We start from the raw sequence: 21393 nt of genomic DNA on the forward strand, positions 1-21393 counted from the left end.
ACACTAGCTAGGCTTATACCGCTGCCTTTGCTCAATTATCGTTGTTGTTTCTAGACATGCATACTCTATAGTCACATTCATCCCTCGCTCGCTTCCCGTCAACAGCCCTCTCTCGGTGATCGTCGCCTCTTGCAGAAACCCCTTGTTCACCTGGTCTCTCCGGCGCGGTGCCTTCCGGGATCCCGGGGATCTCACGGAGCAGAGGACGACAAAGATACTCGTCGCACCACAGTGCGACGATAGCATGAGCATTGCATGGACTCGTAATAAATCATAATCACAATAGATACAGCGAGCTAGATATATACAAGACAGATCAAGCTATATACAACGACACCTCAAAACTCCACGCCATGTATCGCAGTCAACGACTTCTTCCTCACAATCCCCCTCAGTCTCTCCTTCTCCACCTGGACATGTCGGACAATCATCCCGTCCAATCTCCCTCCTTCCCCATCTCCCTCGACCACTTCGCACGCTTGCGTTCCCGCCTCAAGGTCACTCGTCTCCTCTACTACCTGTCTCCCTTCGCTCTCACTGATGGTGCTCGACTCTGAAACGATCCGCCCCTGCTCCCTCTCCCGCTCCCTCTCCTCGGCCCCAATATCTCTCCTCCACCTAAGAACCTTCCGTACCCTCTCTTCCTTCCCCTGCGTACTCCCCTCCCCCAAACTACTCAACCGCGTGAGAAGCGGCTGAGGCCTATACTCATTCCCCTCCCCCTCGCCAATGCCGATCACGGACCCGTGATCAGGCGAGAATGACCTCTCCCTCTGATAATTCCTGGTGGGCGAAGGAGGCGTAGGCGGCCGGTAAATCGTATGCGTCATCGTAGGGACAAGTGGGAAATCCGGCAGATCAAGCAGAGGCGGAGACGGGAGTTCCAGCGTCGGGAGTGGCGTGGGCGTAGCCGGCGGAGGAGGGGATGTGGAGTGTTGGAGAGGAAGTGAAAAGTTGGGGATGGGGAAGACGAGGTTGGGTGTGGGCGTGGGGATGGGGCGAGGTGGGGTGTACTGCGAGATATTGATGTGGATCGGGGGAGCTTGGGGGGTGACTCGGAGCGGCAGAGGGAGGAAGGAGGCTGTCGAGTAGCTGTCATATCAGCTGGGCTCTTCTGCGCAGGGTCAAGAGGGGCAGCTTACATGCTCTGATTACTCTCTTCTTTACCAATCTCTCTTAACCCCCTCGATCCCCCACCCGGAGCCAAGTGCGCTCGTAGCGGAAACCTGTCATTTCAGCTACCTTTCCTTTTCCTTTGCCACACAAAGCAGACGGAGAAACGGGCAACTCACGATCCCACCAAACTATCCCTTGATAAGACCCCCGTACTAGCGCTCGAACTACTCCTCAGCCCAAACGTCTTCCCCACGCTCCGACTCCAGCTCGTCCGTTCTCCCCTCCCCAACGTACTCTGCATCTCCGCCCGATGACTCTGCGCCATCTCACTCAGCCCCTCCTTGATACTCGTCGCCACCGCCTGCGAAAGTAGATCCGCCCGCCATTCTTTACTGCTCTTCCGCCCTCCATCTTCCGCAATGACCTCCTCCTCCACTACTGCAGTAGCAGCCGCCGATATTTCCCTCGAATGGACCACCTCCCTCGTCGCTTCCAGCGGGGCCGATATCCTCGCCTTGAGCGCCGAGTCCGCCTGTCGGACATGCTCCGTCGCCGTCGCGTGGAACGTCCGTGAGAACGACTTGCTCAGACTCTTAGTCAAGCCCCGGAAAGACGTCGAGGCCGCGAGGAACGATGAGCGGCCGGAATGGGAATGCGCCGTCGAGGAAGAGACGATCCGGGAGGGGTCGATATGGTGCATCGGCAAATGAGACTGGGTTTGGGGGGTGTGGGGCGATAACGAGGGGTGCGAGGGGGCAGTGACGGACACGGAGAGCTGGGGGGTGAGGTTCCGGTTTGGCCGGGGAGGAGTGGGGAGGGGATCGACCGCGCCGTCCGGTGAGCAGAGGGAGTACAGAGTTGGCGGGCGCCACCTGTGACTGTGTAGATCGCCAGTGGATGGTTGACGCTGGACCGTGCGTGTAGCTTGGGGCAGAACTTGAGGTAAGGAAGCAGGGACGATATGTACCTGGACCGGGGGACGCATATCGAGCGGAACGGGCGATCTCGTCCGCGTCGCAAACGAAAAGCTGCGCGACAACCTCTTTTCCCGAGCGGACGTCTCGTCCAGCTCCGGAGTAGGTGGATCCGGGATGTATCGCTTCATCTGAGTAGGTGCTTTGGTGCGCCACGAAAAGCTCCGGCTGACCTTGGTGCCCACGTCGGAAGAGAAGGACTTCGAGTACCGCAAGTTTGGTTTGCGCGAGGTGACGGCGTACCGCGTGGCGTGGTCCTCTGATTCGGACGCGGCGGAGGGAGCGGGAGTCGGTGGTGAGTGGATGATAGCGGGTGAAGCGAGCTGAGCGGTGGGGGAGAGGGCTTGCCTTTGGGCGGAGAGGCCAAAGTGTGGGGTTTGGGGAAGAGGAGAAGGGAAGGCCGGACTGGTCATTTGGCTCGAGGAGTGGAGGTACGGCGTGGACGTATTGGATAGAGCGGGAGTGTGGGTCGGTCTGAGCTGGTCGACCTCGACACTACTCCCACCGGTAGAGGAAGTAGCATATGACGCACTCCCGCTGGAGACACTCATGGGCGTCCCAACCCTCCTTCCCCGCTCCGTAAGATCCACCGCCTCCTCCATCAGGCTCTCCGGCAGACTGACCGGGGAGTCCAAAGACGAGTATCCCAAACCGGTCGTTACGCTACTCGCGAGAAGCGAAACATCCGATCCGCCCAGATCGATCCTTTTGCGCTGAGGGGACCGCTGTCCAATCTCGTCGATCCGGACGTCGAGACCTAGACCGCCCCCGCCCGAGACGCCCGTAGGCGATGAAGGGATGATCTTGGCGAGACCGTATCGGTCCGACATATCGACAGAGGGATCGCCGAGGCCCAGTTCGTATGCCGCCGAAGAGGCCATGGAGAGTGGGAGAGGAAGAGGAGGGAGTGGATCCCATGTCCGTTCGCCTCGGGCGGTGACCGACTGGCTTCGACGCCGGGAGGATTTGGGATCGGGGGTGATTTTCAACGACAAGGAACGGCGGACGCGCCCAGAGAGGGATAGACGACGTTCCCGGCCTGATCCAGTGGGCAGTGTAGATTCCGGGTCGACGAGAGGTGGGGACTCCGAAATGACGCTCATGCGCCCCTTGAGCCGGCGTTCCGCTTCCAGCCGAGCGACGCTGCTCAGGTCAGGCGCACCGCCGGGAAAGCATGCCTCGCCAGCTCCGCGCGACATGGCGACCCCGCCAGGAAAGGCGAAGGGGTTTGTGAATGGTACGGCGCCGTTACCCGAGTATTCGATCTGCGTGTAGGCGGTGGATGAGGAGATGACGTCTCCTACCTCGATCCCGAGCGGACGGCCAAAGTTTGCTTGTGGGAGCTGAGGAGAGGTCGGGGCGGGTGTGATGCCGGGGATGGACGGAGCGGGGCGGGGAGACGAGAGCGAGAGGGATCGCCGACGGGTGGTATCTCTAGGAGAGAGGACGGGCGGGGATATATCCGATTTAGCCAAAGTAGGGGAGGAAGATTTGGTGTCTGAAGGAAGGGCGTTGAGGTTGAGCTATATGTCAGCCTTCCTTCCTACCTTCACGACGAGTTCCCAAACTCACCCTCAATCCCAGAGACTTGTTCTTCTTCTCCTCTACCAATCCCGCGAGCGTCATCCCCTGCCTCGCCCCCTCATTCTCCTTGTTCCTGCCTCCCGCAGCAACCTTCCTCGACCCAATCTCCGCCAGACTCGGCTGCCGCCTCAACGTCCGCATGCTCTCCGCAGACAACGTCTTGCTCTCTCGGATGCCAATACCGACTCCGCTCAGCGCAGGCTCGCTCGCCAGGCGCGTTGTCCTCCCGACTGTCCCAACGTGCTCTTCCTTCCTTGGCGGCCCGAACGCGTCGGCCGGATGAGGGCGCAATCGCTTCTCTTTCCTTCCGCGAGAGTCCGCGCGGCCGACCGCGCCCTTCGCTTCCGCCGCGGAAAGGTGGGTGCCCGTCCCGCTCGGAGAAGGAAAGAGGTAGTGTATAGTCGATGTTGACGGGGAGGCGACGACGATCTGGGGTCCCTTGGTACCACTGCCGCCGGTACCGGTGCCGCACCCGTTGGTAGCGACGGCCACGCGCTCAAAGGTGTGCGCGAGCGAGCCCGGGCGAGAGCGGGTCGGTTCGGGGAGAGTAGTAGGGTGCGAGAAGGGATCCGAGGGGTAGCCAGTTGGTGGAGTACCGGGGGTGACGGGTAGTGAAGACGCTGGCGAATGGGTAGGTTTGGGGCCGTGCGAGGATAAGTTGAGGGGTGGAGGTCTGTGCGTGTGTGAGTGTGATGACGCTTCCGAGGAGGTGGACGGCGAGGGTCGGAATGTGATGACCGAGTCGGTATCGTATGCTGCGAGGGATGATTCTGAGGGATGATTGTGGTGGATGAGGGTTGAGCGAAAGATGGAGGAAGTTGAAGATCTAGATTTGACCATTTTGCCCTGAGCTTGAGGATGGTCCGAGCGTCGGAGCTTGTTTCAGATCGATCAGGCACCGTAATGTGCGTTTCAGGTGCAGAGAAGGGAGGAGCGATGGGCGTGAATATTGATGGTGGGAAGGGCGTGGCGATGGGAAAGGCGAGGTCTGGGCTCGTCAGCATCACTGACGGAGGGTGGTCCGAGGATCTGAGAGAACTAAGAGAGTGAGACATACCTTGAGAGCAGAGTGGACGAACGAAAATAGGTATGTAGAGAACAAGTTATGGGGAAATACAACAACTACCGGTGCGCCCTATCCTCTAATACCCTCCTATCTACCTGCTTAGCCTTGCCGCAGCATCAACACCCGCCGCACCCAGTCCAGACCCCTTATCGCTCACACATGTCCTAGCCATGTCGCTGTGATGTCTCACACCTGAAACATCAGACATCCCGCCACATTCCGAGACCTTGCATCGAGGACGCCGTCAAAGCTCGCTGACTGTATAACCGAGCTACGAGGCGATGGTCGGCAGTGTACTGGACTTCGAAAGGAAGAAGGATACGATGAAACCGATGATGGCGGCGAGAATTGAAGTGGATATCAACCCCCAGACTGCATGCCTTAGTTTTGTACATCCGCAGTGTGGAGAAGGAGGACGTACAGGCATACCACACAAGTCCCTTCTTCCTCGCTGCGTTCTGTATCCTCAAAACCGCAATCTCACTCGTCAAGTAATTCTTGACCTCCTCCGCCCATCCCTCCACCCTCGCCAATGCAGCTTCATCCCCTTCCTCCTTCCTTTGCTCCCTCTCCTCATTCGGGACAGTATCCTCCCCATCGACATCTTCTTCCTCCACCTCCAGAACCTCTTCCGATAGGTCTCGCCCGTCCTCCGACAACAGACCTGCCGCTCTGTCCCGTAATGTCCGCCAGGGGGTCGCTTTCTGCTCCATGTCGTCGACTTTGGCTCGGTGGGTTGCTACGAGCTGCGATAGACGTGCTGCGAGGACAGGACGGGTGGAGGCGAGGGTCTCGTCTAGCTGCGCTACTATGTCCTGACTATCAGCCCAGGCTCCAGGTGAGACAAGGCAAGCTTACATCTGCTTCGCGGTCCATATCTGATAAGCTCGAGAGGGCACCGTTCAGCTCTGGAAACAGCCTATCTTCGATATTTGCCTTGAAGTCAGCTACGATACCTATGTCAGACCTGCGCCAGCTCACCTTGGTCCGCTTCATTCTCGCCTCATGCGCCTCGCAACTCGCCAATAAACGCTGTACCTCCTCTTCCATCCCCCTACTCGTCAGCACCACCCGCATCTCCTGTCGAGCAACTCACCTAGCATCCGGCCCCTTGACGCTCTTGATCGGCTTGATCACCCTCTCCACTCTTCTGAGCCGCTTCGGACTCGTATCGTACCCATTCCCGTTCCCACCAGGACCGGCCCCATTGGGAACGACCGGCGTATTTGGCATTCGTGGGCTGGTGATGGACGCAGGACTCGCAGTCAGCGCTGCGATACCGATACTGGGGCTGGTGACCGGTAACGACCCTCGACGACCGTTGGCGCCAGGAAAGGCTATGGTGCTGTGCATGTTGCCGGTTCCGCCGCGAGTTGGGATGGAGCGGTAATAGGGGTTGTAGCCGTAGAGCTCCATCGCGGGTCAGGCGGGGTACGGTGTTGAGGTACCTCTCCTGGTCTTAGTAGGCGCGTCTATCTCTCCCCGGTCTGACTGAGGAGGCTTGCGGCTATAGGCTGTCGAGCTGTTTCTAGGCACAAGGTATGAGGGGCATGAGCGCAAGAGCCTTTAGCGCTGCTGCTTGGTGGTGGTGGAGGGGTGCACGTGGTTTAAGCTTCCCTTTGAGGAATGCCGAGAGAATGATGCAGTGGCCGATAGCCGATCCGGCCAAAGCAAAGATTCGGTACTCGTCTCCCATCTCTGTCTCTGTCTCGCATCTCAGTCAGCCTATATAGAAGAGACCACTCTTCCCACTGTTCACCCTTCTTCCCACCACCTTCCTATACCGAAACAATGCCAGAAGAACTCCGCGACGCCGCGGGCACCCCCGTCCGGGGCATCCAAGACCACGCCCTCATCGGCAACCTCCGCACCGCCGCTGTCGTCTCCATCGACGGCTCCATCGAGTCCATGTGTGTCCCCTACTTTGACTCGCCCTCCGTATTCGCCCGGATCGTCGACGCGGACAAGGGCGGACATTTCTCCATCACCCCCACTTGGACATTCAAGACCAAGCAGGCCTACGCCCCCAACTCGAATGTCTTGATTACAAAGTTTCTAAACGAGGATGGGGTGGGAGTCATGACGGATTTCTTGGTGCCCAAGGGGGCTAACAAGAGTGGGAGTCAGAGCAGGGCGTATCTGCCCTGGTTGATTAGGAAGGTGGAGAGTATTAGGGGGAAGGTGCCGTTTAGGTTGGAGTGTGCGCCGGCGTTCAATTATTGCAGGGACAAGCACACGACCGAGGTGAGTAAGGGTTAAGCGGGTGAAGGAGCGGAGAGGACCAAGAAGAATGAGCAAGGGGATGCGAGGAGTGAAGTGGAGGGAAGATCAAGGAGGCGTATCGGTCAGACAATCCAGCGGGCACTACTACCTCTCCCCCTCGTCCCCAATGTTCTCTCCACCCTACCTTCTCCACTTTATCCCTCCATTATGCCACAGCTAACCCCCAGCTCGTCGAAGACGACACAGTCTCAGACGGCCGCACCGGCACGAAAGCCGTCTTCACCGCCCCCTCTTTGACCATGGACCTGCGCTACCTCCCCTTCTCCTCCGACACCTGCGTCTCTGACCCATCCATCAAGCTCAACGTCGAGTCGCTCAAGAACCGCGAATTGCTCGGACCGTCCGTCACGTCCGATTTTGAGCTCGAGGAGGGCCAGGCGGTCTACTTCGTGTTTAGAGAAGTGGGCAAGTGGGAGTACTCGACCGAGGAGCACCAGAAGGTCGCGAATCCCAATGAGAAGCGGGCGGAGGAGTTGGGCGTGCCGATGCAGGCGTTGTTGGAGGCGAGTAGCAAGCTCCGGCCAAAGGAGAATCCGATTCTCAGCAAGGTCAGTAGTCGTGTACTTCGAAAAGGCATGTGCTGATGCACCAGGCCCTTCTCAATGCCCTGCTTAGAGACACAAACAAGTACTGGCAGACCTGGATCGCCAGGTCCAAGTACACCGGCAGATGGAGGGAGGCGGTACACCGGTCTGCCCTTGTCCTGTAAGCTCTGCTTTTCATGATACCGGATGAATCCTGATCTGACGGCGCAGCAAAATGCTCGTCTTTGAAGAGACGGGCGCCATCGTCGCCGCGCCTACTTTCTCCCTTCCCGAGCATGTCGGCGGGCAGCGGAACTGGTGAGCTCGCTCATTCGCGGGAGCAGCCACAGAGCTGATCGAGTAGGGACTACCGATTCACCTGGATCAGAGACACCTCGTTCAGTCTGTACGCGCTCATCCGGCTCGGCTTTACCGAGGAGTAAGTCTTTTGCCCTGGGCGGGTGAAGGTCTGCAAGGAAGGACCTGACATATCAGGGCAAACGCATACATGGAGTTCATCCTCGCCAGACTGCGGGAGCGCGTGAGTTGATTCTTCCTCCTCTTCTACTTCGTTCGCGTGATGAGAGAAGCTACATAGCTGACTTTCGTAGAACTCAGACGGCTCGCTCCAGATGTATGTTGCATCGCCTACAATGGTCTCGATATATGAGAACAGTAGCTGATCCGTAGCGTGTATACCATCCACGGTGGGAAAGACCTCGAAGAACTCACCCTGGACCACCTGAGCGGACACAAGGGGTCCAAGCCCGTCCGGATCGGGAATGGAGCGGCGGACCACAAGCAGTTGGTGAGTCCAGTCGTCTTCCGCTTTCTCTTTGGCACTTGGACGAGGAAGCCGACGTGCACAGGACATTTACGGAGAGCTCATGGACTGTATCTACCTCGCTCAGAAGTACTCCAAGCCCCTTGTAAGTCCCAAAGACGGCAGCTTCAAAGAAGGAGGAAGACGAACAAGAGGGAAGGCCACGGCTGATAGACTAGCACTGGGACTCGTGGGTTGCCGTGAGGCAGGTAGTGGACTTTGTCTGTACACAAGTGGGCACGACCGATCTTTCCATCTGGTCAGTCCTCTTTCCTCCGCCTCATCTACTCACCCCTCCCCTTTACTATGCTCCACTCCCCTCTTCGTGATTGCTGCACAGCTATCGACGCCGGAAACTAACGCCCGCAGGGAAGTCCGAGGCGAAGAGAAGCACTTCCTCTACTCCAAGGTCATGATGTGGGTCGCGATCGACCGCGGGCTCCGACTTGCCGACAAGCGGAACTTGCCCTGCCCGAACCGGGCCAAATGGCTCGATACGCGCGACAAGCTGTACGAGGAGATTCAGGACAAGGGGTTCAATAAGGAGAAGGGGCATTATTCGCAGTGCTATGAGGTGCCGGAAAGTCTGGATTCGGCTGTTTGTGAGTGATCCACTAATTAATCCGTGCTTTGACCGCAACTCGTGATCGGTTCTATCTGCCTCGTGTGCGGGCTGACCCCCAGTGATCATGCCCCTCGTCTTCTTCATGGACGCCTCGGACCCCCGTTTCCTCTCTACTCTGGACCAAATCCTCAAGACGCCCGAGAAGGGCGGTCTGACCGCCAACTCGTCGGTGTACCGATACAATGCGGCGCAGTCGGACGATGGGGTCGGAGGAGAGGAAGGCGCGTTTAGTTTGTGCACGCTTTGGTGTGTTGAGGCGATGACTAGGGCGGGGGTGCATGACAAGAACTATTTGGACAAGGCGTACGTGTTATTCTCACTGCTTGACTTGTTACTGGAGCCAAAGATCGGTCGGGAAGAAGGGAGAACGTGGCGGTCAAATGACCAGACTTTTGGGTGGCGAGCAAGGTCTCAAGCTGACTCCATTACAGAGTCAACATGTTCATGGACTTCCTCGGATACGGAAACCATGTTGAGCTGTACAGTGAGGAGATTAGTGCAGGAGGCGAAGGGCTCGGCGTATGTCCCATATTTCACATCCTCAAATCGACTTGAGGGGAGCGGAGGCGATGCGCGAATTATCTTGGTGATTTTTGGCTGATCTCGCGCAGAACACACCCCAAGCATTCTCTCACGTCACTCTCATCTCGGCGGCGTTCAACCTGGATAGGGCGCTCGGGGCGTAAGGTGGAGAAGAAGTCAAAACGGCGAAAAGAAGAACGAGGAGTTTTGGGAAGAACGTGAAACTGAGGAATGAGGAGTAGGGCAATTTCGGGTGGCGAAAGTGAGACAGTGTCAGAACTCAATGTATGTGCATGTGGTAGTCTCTCTGATACTTGACTGTAATGCCCTGTCCAACTGTACACACCTCCCCCGCCAGATCGCCGAATGTCGTTCACTCCCTCCTGAAATAATCTTCTGCCACGGAATGCCGATGCAGGGCGCGAAGCGCGATGGGGTCTACGTCAGCGTAGCAGACTCGCAGACGTGTCAAGGCCTTGTCGACATCTGCTTCGGTCCGTAGTCTGTCCGAAGACCTCGTCATTCCCAGAAGCTCAGTCTTGACGCGGGCTTTCAGTCCCTCCGGCTGATGAAGTTCATCATCCGTGTTGAAGCGGGTCCGGGTCCGATCGAGCGCTGCAACCACCTCTAAGCTATTTGCTGTCATCAGCGAGAGTGACTCTGAGGCGCCAGCATATGTGCTATCCACGCAGCGCCGGTGTGGGAGTCCACGTGTGCGCGAGCCTTCGACCACATCTGTAAGTCGAGGATCACTGAATTTGGAATTGTCCCGCATGCTTCCCGAAGTTCGCTCGAAAGAAATATCGGTCTCGATCACATACATGGGCCACGAGTCATAGCGCAGGGCTATTTGTCAATTAGCATTAGGAACTAAACCATCGGCGCCCATAACTCAAAGGACGCGGCAAACGCAGATCTGAAACGCTCTGAAACGACGTCTCCGCACTTGAAACGCTGCCACATCCGGCCACGGCCGGCACCGCCCGGGTATACGTCTTATATCTCCGAGAGGCTCAGCCGTTCTCGCACTCATCGTTGCAGCCTCGATGATCGAGCATCGCACTTGTATATACATACCGGAAGTCAACCATGGCTAGCACTGACACCCAATCAGCCAGTAAGCCCGCTTCTGGGACGCCACTCGGAGCGCCTCAGCTGACAGCGCAGGCGCGGGGCAAATGGCCGCCAAGCCGGATCTCGTATTCCATCCCAGTTTCGCTACCGGGGCCCGGCGATATCATCTTGCAGGCGGATGACAAGCAGGCTCTATGCTTCTACTTCCGCCTGAGACAGCTTGGGGAGCTGTCGGGCTTCTTCGCCACCCTTCCCTCCCCTTTCGACGCCGACCTCGTTGACGGCGCTGCCCTCATTCCTCTCCTCAACGCCACCAGCCGCGGGCTTCACCTCTTCCTCTCTCACTAATCCAATCGGTCGAGTCGGTCGACCCCTATGTCATCAGTCCGTATGGGGATAAAGCGGCGGCCATCATCGAAGCTGCCCTCCTCGCTAAGGCATACGATACCCCCTTGGCTTTCCGGCTCCTAGCTGGAGGGATAGGCAAAGTAGGGAAGAAGGAGGCGGTGATGGAGTTTGCCATCTGGGCCATCGCCGGGTCAGATGTCATGGCAAAGGATGCCGCGGAGGCAACGCTCGGTCGGGACATCACCTACGGCGATCCGACCGTCATCGGCGCCATCAAGGAGCACACACCCGGTAGCTGGATGCAGCTGCAGGATCTACATATCCGCCATGCCAACGCAGTGAAGCGGTTCTTCAAATGGACCTACGCGAACCCAGACGAGGAGCAAGACCAGTGCGAGACATGTTATTATTTGAAGGCGGAAGTGATTCAAAGCGTTGAGCCATGATTCAAAGGGTGCGAGTCGCTGGAGGCGTTACAAGAGGTGCGGAAGGGTGATTTTGGGTTGATTTGCTGCGAGTGTAGGGAGACGGCGAAGAGGGCGTTCCGTCCTCGGATTGAGTTTGTCAAGGAGTTTAGCTCAGAGTATGACTTTGTCAACAGCGAGCAGAAGTATTACAAGGAGTCCCAGAAGTATTATATACAGAAAGATTCGTGGAATCATGGGTTCTGATCATCTTTTGTATATTGTAGCCATCATGCACACTGTTCGAGCGCAAGGAATCAGGTGACAGGGCGTAGAAATGATGCAGTAGGTCCCGGGGTGGTAATGTCATCCCGCTGTCTGAACGACACCGACTCACGTGGTTGGTCTGGCTGCTGCTGAGCGCAGCTGGCGTCGCCGAACTGCACACTTCAATCTCATGACCTGATTAGACTCGTCTTGCGGGAATCTCGGATTGACAGGCTTATCTGACCCAAATGGGGCACCTGCTGGCAGCATGGCCATTTTACGTAGCTTCGCATCGATTCCACCACTGGTCGCTTCAGTCTCCTCTCAGCTCGCGTCCAGGTCGTCTATGTCAGGTCATCTAGCATAGTCTACCACTCCTATACGTCCAGTGCATCGAGAGCCTCCTGTGCCGCCTCACGCTCCGCCTCGGCCTCATAACTATCATAGGGATCCCATCTGTTGAAGTGATCATCGTAGCACTGACGCTCGGATACGACATCTCCGTACCTTGAGCAGAATTCCCGCGCCCACCACACCCTGGCTGTGTAGATCCTGAATAGAGGGTCTCTACAGTCTGGGCAGGCTATGAGCGAATCCGCATTCCACACCGCCGCTATCGCGTCCACCGAATCGCAGCCAGCAAAGCGCTCCTTCATCGCGCGCAGAGCCTCCCCTTTGCAAGTGCTGCAGTCCACAAGCTCTTTCTCCCCCCACTTCGGCCAGTCGAAGAACCGCGCCACCGCCGTCGACCGCCGGAGATGTAGATCCTGCAACTGCAAACAGCTGGCGGGGATATGCTCCTTGAGCGCCTGGACCAGCACCGTGCCCGCCTTGGTGAGTTCCCCTCAAGCGTCGCCTCCGCCGCCTCCTTCTCCTTGATCCAAAGTCCGCTGATTGCCCAGACGGCAAAAGCTAGTATCGCCTTCCGCTTGTCGACCTTCTCCAGAGACGCGACGAGTAGACGGTAGATGACTGGGCATTCGTAGAGCTTGCCGAGCTTTGCAGCATCGAGGACAGCTAGAGAGGGAGTGGCGTCGAAGATGAGGTATGGGAAGGGAGCAGTGGTGGATTGGATGAGGGAGAGAAAGAGGGCAAGACCGTTGCTGGAGGCATCTTGGAGGGGTATGAGCGCGATGCCGTCCACAAGGTCCCCGGAGGAGGAGGGGGCAGGATAACCGCTGAAGAAGTCCGAGAGCTCCTCCAAGAGCCTACGTCGAAAGTAGAAGCAGAGCTTCACTTCGTCGTCCGCCTGTAGGATGATGTCCCGGGCACGCTTGATGGCAAAATTGGGGTGGAACTCCAGCTCCGGGGTGGACGCGGGTATTCCTGCACCTGCGCAATCAGCCTGACTATCTCCCAATGGCCAATAGATCGCGTCCGGTCGTTCCGCTGATGTTGCTGGCCATGATCGATGCGGTTTGATGCCGGCTATACGCCGATGCCCGGTCAAGAGCGAGAGGTATCGCGCTATCCGAACGCTGACGGTTGACCGTGGACGGGAGAGTCTCTCGCTGATGATGGAGCCTGGGCAAGAGTCGCCAGTATATGATAGATGTGTATGGGGAGGTATAGAGGTAAACGCAAAGCCTAAAGTGTGCACTCTCAAAGTGTGCCAAGGTGATGAGGCAACCGGCAAAAAGTATATCGGAAAGTGGGGGAAGTTCTCGTATCAATCGAACTTAGCTCTAAGACGGGTTTACATCTCCTCCAAGCGCCTGGACCGGACACTGGGCGATGGCTCCCCTGGCTTGGATCGCACAGATCACTGCCCAGACAGCTCCAGTAATGTCACCTCTTCCCTCTTCCTATCAAGGCGAAGTCACGTGATCTCCTGGCGCTCCGCCGAGCTTCGGGCGCGCCGCTTGAACGTCGCACTAGTGCTGCAATTCACATTCTTCTTCGCCATCACACATCTTGGAGCCATTGCCCAGCAGGGAGTGTCAATTGAGATGTCCAACAACAATCCCGAGGCTGCCGGTAAGCGCTACATCCTTGTCAGAAAGTCAAACTGGAACGCGCTGATATCACCCAGCCGAGGTCCCTCCACCACTCAAGTTCCATGATGATTTCAAGGTGTCAAAAAACCAGGCGACATCATCCTACAAGCGGATGACAAGCTCTGCTTCTATTTCCGACTCCCCCTCCTCGCCGAATTGTCAAACTTCTTTGGCACCCTCCCTCCCTCCTCATCCTCAGCGGATCTTGTCGATGGAACCGCCGTCCTCCCCCTCAATCGCGCCACGAGCGGCGGTCTCACGCTCTTCCTTTCCCTCGCCCAGTCAATCACAACCCTCCATTTCTTGAATCCCACCTACTACGACGACGCGTCCATCATTAACGCAGCCATCCTGGCCAAGCAATTTGACACACCAATAGTATACCGGCTCCTCTCTGATTACCTCCGCCCGGCGGGTCGGAGAGACAACTTCATGGTCTTCGCGGTATGGGCCATCAGCGGATCAGCGAGGCGGACCAAAGAGGCGGCGGAAGCCACGCTCGGAAGCGACTTGAGCAAGGCAGACCCTTGCATCCCCCAGGCCCTCGCCGGCGAGCGCAGTGGGGCTTGGACGAGCCTTCAGGACCTGCACATCCGCCACGTTATAGCCATGCGGCGGTTTCGGGAGTTCCCAGATTGGGGAAAGCGGGCCGGGATACGTGGGAGACATACGGAGCTTTGTCCTGCCTGCGGGATGGACAAGGAGGATCTACTAGAGGGTGTTGAGAAGCGCTACTCGGCGTGTCAGTCGGCGGAGGAGCTGGAAAAGGAATTATTGGCGGGCGATATGGGGGTGCAGTGCCGAGCTTGCCGGCCCGTGGCATTCAGGTACTTTTATCCCAGGGTGACATGGACCAGAGCCTTCAGCTCAAGGTACGAGTTCCGTGGCACGGAGCGCGAGTACTATGACCAGGCCCAGGAGGAAGACGAGCGTATCGATGCGGGGGAGTACGATGACTGCATTTAGGCAGGAAAGATAGCTATACCCCGGGAGCAGTGATGTATCCGATTGTCAAGGGAGGAAGTCCTGCGACCTAGCTCGACGTCGGTCCCTGCAGTACAGGCGCGACATCGCCCCCTCGTCTGTAGCGCAAGGACAAAGAGCCTCCCCATCTGAAACACGCACTGAAACTTGTACCCCGGGAGGCAAGCGGCAAACGTTCCGCGAACAATAAGCGACCGCGACAACTTGTATCCACCTCTCCTCATGCCTACTCTATATAACTGCATCCACTCCCCCCTTCGCCATGATCTGTCCCACAGACAAGTGTGATCAGCGACCAGACGAGAAGAGTGACAATGGCCAAGTACAGCAGCAAACCAGCCGGTACGTCTCATCCCATCTCCACATGGACTATCGCTGACGCCACCTAGCGCATGTAGTGGAGAATCAGTCCCCGCCTCCCCTCCAGCCCCAGCCTCAGCCCCAGTCCCTCCCTCCTCTCCGCTTCGCTCCCAGCTTCGACACCCGCCAGCCTGGGGACATCATCCTCCAAGCTAGCGATGCGGCCGCGGTAGCCTGCTACTTTCGCCTTTCCCTCCTCGCCAACATCTCCACCTTCTTCGCCGAGCTCCCCCCTCCCGGACCCAGCGACCTCTATGATGGGATCGCCATTCTCCGGCTCCACTCGACCTCGAGCATGGGACTCTTGCTTTTCCTCTCCCTCGTAAGGTCCACTACTACCCTCGAGGCCTACGCCTTTGACGATCCCCACGCTCCCCCCGCCATCGGCATCCAGTCTATCCTGGACGCGGCTGGGCTCGCCAGGAACTACGCCGCGCCGCTCGTCTTCAGGCTGCTCGTCTCGGGTCTGGACGGCCTCAGGGAGACGGAGCCCGCGCTGGAGTTTGCAATCTGGACGATTGGCGGGTCTGAGAAGCATACCAAGGAGGCCGCGGAAAGGACGATCAAGATCAAGTATGATCTGACCAAGGTCGACCCCGACATCGTCAAGGCAGTCAAGGCGTACGCGCCGGCGAGCTGGATGCAGATGCAGGATCTCCACCTCCGCGGGGCGAACGCGATGAGGAGGTGGTGGGATTGGGCGCCGGAAGAGGCGCCTACCGAGGTCGGGGACACTGCGTGCCCCACCTGCGCTCCAGAAGAGAGGGACCGCATCTCTAAAGGCCTGGTCGAGCTCTTTGCAGAGTGCGACTCGGTTGAAGCGGTGATGGCGGTATACGGAGGGGATCTGGGGTCTGACTGCAAATCTTGCGAAACAGCCAGGACCAGGGCGTACTATCCTCGGGTGCAGTGGCTCTGCGACTTTGCCACAAAGTATGACTTGAAGGGCGACGAGCTCGGTAATTATGTTGCGGATAGCTGGGTGATATGGGACAATGGGATGAACGACTCGTAGTTTGGAGTCTATGCAGCCATGTAGTGATCGCTGTACTTGCAGATACAATCCTATCATCCCATACAAAAGATGCAATACCTCGATTCCTCTATTATTGATCTTCCGCAGCTTGCTGAGCTCTCTTCTTCAACCTGTATCGTCAGCTCAAGTCTCCCTTCTCTGAGCTCGCACGCAGCTCAGCAGGGCACAAGACTCACGCAGCAGCCAAATCCAATTGCCCAGATAGCCCCGCCGGCTTCTGCACTGCTCCAACCTTGGCGGGACCTCCCGCCGGCGCCGGCCTGGCCGCACTGGGCACTGGCGGTCTACCGGGCATCGCGGGCTTCGCACCCGTCCCCGGCGCAGTCGGTGCTGCCGGCGCAGAAGGCGGAATAGGCGCGCCGAGACCCATTCCGGCGGGCTTGGCCCCAACGCTCGGTTTGGCCGGAATGGACGGCTTGGGTTTAGGGGCAGGCGGAGCCGCTTTGCCCGATGCGCCGATCATAGAGGTGGGACGAGAGGAGGCAGGGGAGGAGGTACCGCTAGCCGCGGCAGCGCGAGCGGCGGAGAATGCTGATGGGGCGGCAGAGGTACCGTTCGACGCGGGTGGAGGAGGTGGTCGACGAGCGGCGGGTGGGGGAGGTGGGGGAGCGGACTCGACCAATTTGAGACTAGGCGGATGTCAGCTGTGCTCATCTCGAAAATGAGTTCATCATGGAGTCAACTCACTAGTTTGACGGAGCCCAACCTTCCGAGCCATTCTTGGTAATCATCCACCATCCTGATCCGTCAGCTTTGGTCTGAAAATAACCAGCCACCTTGGCCTTGGCTGTACTCACCATTGTCGTCTTTTTGTTTTACCTCCACCAGTTCTCCCTTAACCAAATTCATCTCCCCCTCCTGTCCGGCGAACGCGTACAGAGCCTTGTACATCTCCTTTGCGGGCGCAGCGGGCTGAGAGGGTGGTGGCGGTGGCGGTGCAGGAGGCGCAGCGCGTGCTTTACCAGGTATAGACGGTGCCACACGAGCGGTCCCCGATGCTGCCGCCGCTGCTGCTACTGGTGCCGCGGGTGGTTTGAGCGCGGAAGCAGTAGTGCTTGTGCCATTTGCGACCGCCGGTGGAGCGGACGGACGGGACGCCCCGGGTAGTACGACGGCGGTAGGGCGGTTAGTTGCTCGGCCCTACAAGGTCAGCCATATCAAGGCAAACTTAGGTTTAGCAGCTTACGGCCATCCCTGCCGGAGCGGCCTTGGCCGCCTTCTTGACTTTTGGCTTCCTCGGTGGTTGAGCCGCAGATACTGATTGATCAGCTCCAGATTTACTCATCAGAGTCGCGAGCGCCGAGACGACTCACCACTACTTGGTGACTCTCCAGATCCGACGGTAATCGTAGAGCTCTTGTACTGTCCATCACCAGAAACAGCCTCATTCTTGACAGCCTTGATAGTTGCCTGCTTGTCTTTCTTCTTGGCATAGGTGATACTGCCAGATCAGCTATGCTCCCGAGCTATACGCAGCGGAGTCGGTAGCTGAGATCTATGACTCACGTCGGTCCAATGGCGACGGTGGTGCTTCCGCCCGTGATGGTCAGAATAGCACACATCATCTCCGTCTTGAGCGCGCAAGTAAAGATCGGGTCTCCTTCTTCGCATGGCGGGATGTTGAATGCCTAGATCTATCAGCATGACGCCCAGCCACCTCCGCCCCGTCTCGTTGGTGAGGTGGGGAGGGGAAGGAGGATGAGGTGATAAGGGAACATACCACAAAGTCATCCCTCAGATTCGTCATCGCAATAGTCCGAATCGACGCAATCGGGATCTTGCGATCGAGGGTCGTACTGACCTGCCCGTCTTTTTGGGTCGTGACGACAAAGTAGACCGCCTTGTCGCTCTTTGACCGTCAGCTCCCATATCAGACACAACATCGGTCCGTAGAAATCAACTCACGACAATGATAAATCTCGGCGACAATTTACTCGACCGCCCAAATTTGGTAACCAGCAATTCACCCCTACTTGAAAAGTCCACCCTCTCATTTCCTAGCTTATCAGCTCATATCTCCTCTCTTCCCCCTCTTTCAAAAGTCTTGGACGTACCCGAAATCCCCGCTGCATTCCTCAACAACCCCCCAGCCGGACTATTCCCCCCCACATCCAAATAATCGCCATAAAACTTGCGCATCCCCAACAGACTAAACCGCCTCCGCTCTTTCCGCCCCGCCAAGACCTCATGCCCATAGTCCCGCTTACGCGCATACACGAGCGTTTCTTTCTGTGAGCGCCAGAATCGCTGGATACGCGTGGCGGCCTCGTGTTTCCGTCGGACGTGGGCGCGCCAGGCGCGCTGAATACGAGAGGCCATGGTGTGCCAGTATCGGTCGCGCTCGCCTTCGAGGTAGAAGAGCTGTGGGTCAGCTTGGCCTCAAGGACAAGGACAGAGACAAGGACAGAGACAACGACAAGGTGCGAGGGACGGGAAGCCGAAGGAAATGACAAGACGTACAGTCTCCGGGTTCTTGATGAAGGCTTTGGTGACGCCCATCTGCCACTCGTCCTTGCTAATCTTGGCATCCGTCAAGATCCGCTCACATCCGCTCCGATCGTCCCCCTGCCAGATATAATCACCCGCATAGCTCGTCGACGGCGAAAGCAAGTAAAACCTACTTGTAAGCTTTGTCCACTATCTTGAATACCGCGTAGCTCACCTCTGAATCATCTTTGAGAATTCCGCCCTATACGCGAACCCCGCCCGTCTCACCCTAATATTCTCCTGCAACCCCAAATACTTGATCTGGTGCAGAATAGCCTTATCGTCATACTCGCTCGGACTGCGATTCTGATTCGGTTTGATCGTACGAATATAATGCGGCTGACACCGCATCAGATTCGTCACGAGGTCGTTTGCCGATTGTTTGATTTTATCACCAGCGGTAGGTGGACGTTTCTTGGAGGACTGGTCCACCTTGTCTGGGAAGAGAGACTGGAGGAAGGGGTCTTTGGATCCTTCGATAAGGTCCAGAATGTCCTTGACGAGCGTGTCCTTGTTTTTGTCGGTCATCCCGGGGATGTTGTACAGGACGTCGCCGGCATAGTGTTTGATGAGGAATTTGTTGCCCCGGGGTTCGAAGTTCGGGTTGGCGGACAGCATCTGGGAGCGCTGGATGAAGGAATTGTCGGCGGCTGAGGGATCGGCGTGCGCCGTCGCGGTAGCGTCGTTGAGGGTGGCAAAGATTCCGGCGGGGCGCTTGCCTTCGATCAATTCGCACACGACAGCATTGTCAAAGACTGCTTGTCAGCTGTGCACTGCACCAAGTCTGGCGCCAGACCTACACTTGATCGGCGTCCACTTGATCTGCTCATTCACATACTCCTCCTGCTCCGCCTTGAGCGTGAGCTCGATGAAGATTTGTTGGAGCTTTTCGTTGACGTAGTTGATACAGAGCTGCTCAAACGAGTTGTCCTGGAAGATCTCGAAGCCGCTACCTCTGTCAGCTTTGGATCGACCCGTGTAGACCTCATTTTAGCTTACTAGATATCAAGTACTCCAATAACATACTCCGTCGCTGCCTTGGGCGCCATCGAGACGTTCACCCTCGACACAATCCACTCGAACAAGTTATTGTACCTACAGCATCAGCTCAGACTTCTGCTTTGACAACACACAAGCTCGAAGAGCAGCACTCACAAAGCCTTGGCCAGCGCATCTCTCCCCGAATTCGCCTGCGCCACATTCTGCGGCACCTCATACACACTCCCCCTCCTTCCACCCCTCTGCGTCTCCATCGTCCGGTTCAACAACACCTTGCCCAGCACCCCACCTTCCACGCTCATAAGATACGCCGCAAAGTCCGTCACGCCCGTATCGCTAATCTTGGCATTCCCATCGTCTCCTTCCACAAAATCGACATTTCCGAGCCACAGGATCGTAGCGAGGACGCGAAAGATGGAGTTTTGCTCGTCGGCCGAGAGACCGATCACTTGCATGGCGCGCAGGGTCTCGTGGAAGTCGGACACGTCGTCGATGGATTTGACGCCGAGGCAGCCGGACCGGGAGGTGTAGGCGTAGGCGTCGGGACCTTGGAGACCAAAGGCCTCTGGGAAGTGAGCTATGCCCCCAAGAGGAAGATGCTGATGAGCTCACCCTTTTGCTCGGCGGAGGCGCCTTTGGTGAATTGGTAGAAGATATGAAAGTCGCGCTCGTCCCTAATCTGGCCGACGACTCGGTTCTGGCCATCAGCAGGCTCCCCCGACAACAAATAAGAAGACATGCCTTCTCCAAGAGGTAGTTTGTTATTTGCGCTCCGACAGGCTGACCCATGCCATTGAACATGATCTCGAGGTATTTACCCTACCCATCAGCCCTACCCTTCCCCTCTCCCTCTCCATCAAAACTCACATGCCGACTGGAATTATCATTCCTGAGCGTCTTGGCACACCCAAAACTCTCCAACAACGGGTTCGTCGCCAATACCATCTCCCTAATCCCCTCGATCCCCGATCCGCCCTGCGCCTCCTCCGCGGCCGACACAGCCGCAATGTACTGCATGATCCGTTTCGCAGCTTCCGTCTTGCCCGCGCCCGACTCGCCCGAGATGATGACGCATTGATTCTCCTTTTCATTGTTCATCTTGTAGTAGGCGGCTTCGGCGACTGCGAATACGTGCGGGGTCATCTCGAGCCGGTTCTTGCCGCGGTAGGAGGCGAGGGTGTCGGGGGTGTAGATCCCGAGATCCCGGAAGGGGTTGACGGAGATGAGGACATGGGCGATGTAGGTCTGAGCGGGGTGTCAGCCGGTCTCTACTGGGGCAAGAAAGGGCGAGGAGAATGGGGCATGACAAGGGATAGGAGGGGGAAAGGGGAAAGGGGAGGGGGAGAGGGAGGATGGATGGTCTGCCTGCAGCCAAAGGGGCCGATTGACTGCTCCATTCCGGAGCTGAGTGACCACATCACCTATGCTCCCATTTCCGTCCTGCTCTCCCCCCCCTCCTCCTCCCCCTCTTCCTCCTTCCTTGCCTCTCATCCCGCCCGCTGCAGCCCACCCACTCACATAAATCTCCTGATTATTAAACCTCTGCTTTATATTCTCATTGATCGCCTCATTCGTAATCGTGCTCAGCAGCGTCATATCCGGCACCCCTGCCGACTTCTTCTTCTTGAACCCTTCACTCCAGTCCGCTTTGGTCACTTTGGCTTTGCCTCCATCTCCTCCTCCGGAAGAGGCGGTGACGGAGGAGAGGAGACCGCCGAGTTTCTTGCCTGCTTTTTTGGAGGGCGCCTGGGTTGTTAGCTGGGTCTTTGATGAGGAGGGATGGGGGGGAGAGGGGAGAGAAGGGGACGAGGAGAGGTAAGAGAGCCGAGGGGGGAAGAGATAGCGAGGTTGGACGGACCATCTCGGCTGAGCGCTTGAGCTATCGCAGCTCTTCTAGGTCGAAATATATTAGAGGCGCTC

General features: G+C 57.5%; 7 protein-coding genes across 7 annotated transcripts; 4 read left to right on the plus strand and 3 right to left on the minus strand.

The window, feature by feature from the left end:
- Positions 1-338: 338 nt before the first annotated feature.
- On the minus strand, positions 339-4514 carry MKK02DRAFT_39513 (uncharacterized protein; the record flags this gene model as incomplete). The annotated part of the gene is made up of 4 exons (XM_053090632.1): positions 339-1092; positions 1143-1226; positions 1293-3613; positions 3663-4514. 4 exons carry the CDS (start codon positions 4512-4514, stop codon positions 339-341), a joined length of 4011 nt encoding a protein of 1336 aa, XP_052948997.1.
- A 497-nt stretch (positions 4515-5011) lies between these two features.
- On the minus strand, positions 5012-6156 carry MKK02DRAFT_39514 (uncharacterized protein; the record flags this gene model as incomplete). The annotated part of the gene is made up of 5 exons (XM_053090633.1): positions 5012-5112; positions 5162-5555; positions 5599-5676; positions 5722-5794; positions 5837-6156. 5 exons carry the CDS (start codon positions 6154-6156, stop codon positions 5012-5014), a joined length of 966 nt encoding a protein of 321 aa, XP_052948998.1.
- Positions 6157-6531: 375 nt separating this feature from the next.
- Positions 6532-9681, plus strand: MKK02DRAFT_34976 (Six-hairpin glycosidase-like protein; the record flags this gene model as incomplete). The annotated part of the gene is made up of 14 exons (XM_053089047.1): positions 6532-6984; positions 7191-7571; positions 7616-7728; positions 7779-7865; positions 7912-7986; positions 8043-8088; positions 8159-8181; positions 8238-8355; positions 8417-8476; positions 8550-8629; positions 8740-8972; positions 9055-9298; positions 9427-9514; positions 9607-9681. The coding sequence occupies 14 exons, from the start codon at positions 6532-6534 to the stop codon at positions 9679-9681; spliced, it is 2076 nt and encodes a 691-aa protein (XP_052948999.1).
- Positions 9682-10606: 925 nt separating this feature from the next.
- Positions 10607-11385, plus strand: MKK02DRAFT_29328 (uncharacterized protein; the record flags this gene model as incomplete). Its single annotated transcript, XM_053087791.1, has 2 exons — positions 10607-10867; positions 10909-11385. The coding sequence occupies 2 exons, from the start codon at positions 10607-10609 to the stop codon at positions 11383-11385; spliced, it is 738 nt and encodes a 245-aa protein (XP_052949000.1).
- An 810-nt stretch (positions 11386-12195) lies between these two features.
- Positions 12196-14573, plus strand: MKK02DRAFT_29329 (uncharacterized protein; the record flags this gene model as incomplete). The annotated part of the gene is made up of 5 exons (XM_053087792.1): positions 12196-12444; positions 12513-12574; positions 12640-12853; positions 12981-13587; positions 13684-14573. 5 exons carry the CDS (start codon positions 12196-12198, stop codon positions 14571-14573), a joined length of 2022 nt encoding a protein of 673 aa, XP_052949001.1.
- A 332-nt stretch (positions 14574-14905) lies between these two features.
- Positions 14906-15966, plus strand: MKK02DRAFT_39519 (uncharacterized protein; the record flags this gene model as incomplete). Its single annotated transcript, XM_053090634.1, has 2 exons — positions 14906-14933; positions 14981-15966. 2 exons carry the CDS (start codon positions 14906-14908, stop codon positions 15964-15966), a joined length of 1014 nt encoding a protein of 337 aa, XP_052949002.1.
- Positions 15967-16159: 193 nt separating this feature from the next.
- MKK02DRAFT_34977 (putative microfilament motor) lies at positions 16160-21334 on the minus strand (the record flags this gene model as incomplete). The annotated part of the gene is made up of 19 exons (XM_053089048.1): positions 16160-16616; positions 16675-16726; positions 16785-17127; positions 17174-17244; positions 17301-17428; positions 17494-17615; positions 17708-17836; positions 17893-17984; positions 18042-18348; positions 18448-18604; positions 18650-19229; positions 19275-19423; positions 19474-19569; positions 19630-20038; positions 20086-20170; positions 20215-20292; positions 20341-20718; positions 20992-21219; positions 21332-21334. The coding sequence occupies 19 exons, from the start codon at positions 21332-21334 to the stop codon at positions 16160-16162; spliced, it is 3864 nt and encodes a 1287-aa protein (XP_052949003.1).
- Positions 21335-21393: the final 59 nt, after the last annotated feature.

Source organism: Dioszegia hungarica (assembly GCF_025882075.1).
Source record: "Dioszegia hungarica strain PDD-24b-2 chromosome Unknown MKK02contig_2, whole genome shotgun sequence".
NCBI lineage: Eukaryota > Fungi > Basidiomycota > Tremellomycetes > Tremellales > Bulleribasidiaceae > Dioszegia > Dioszegia hungarica.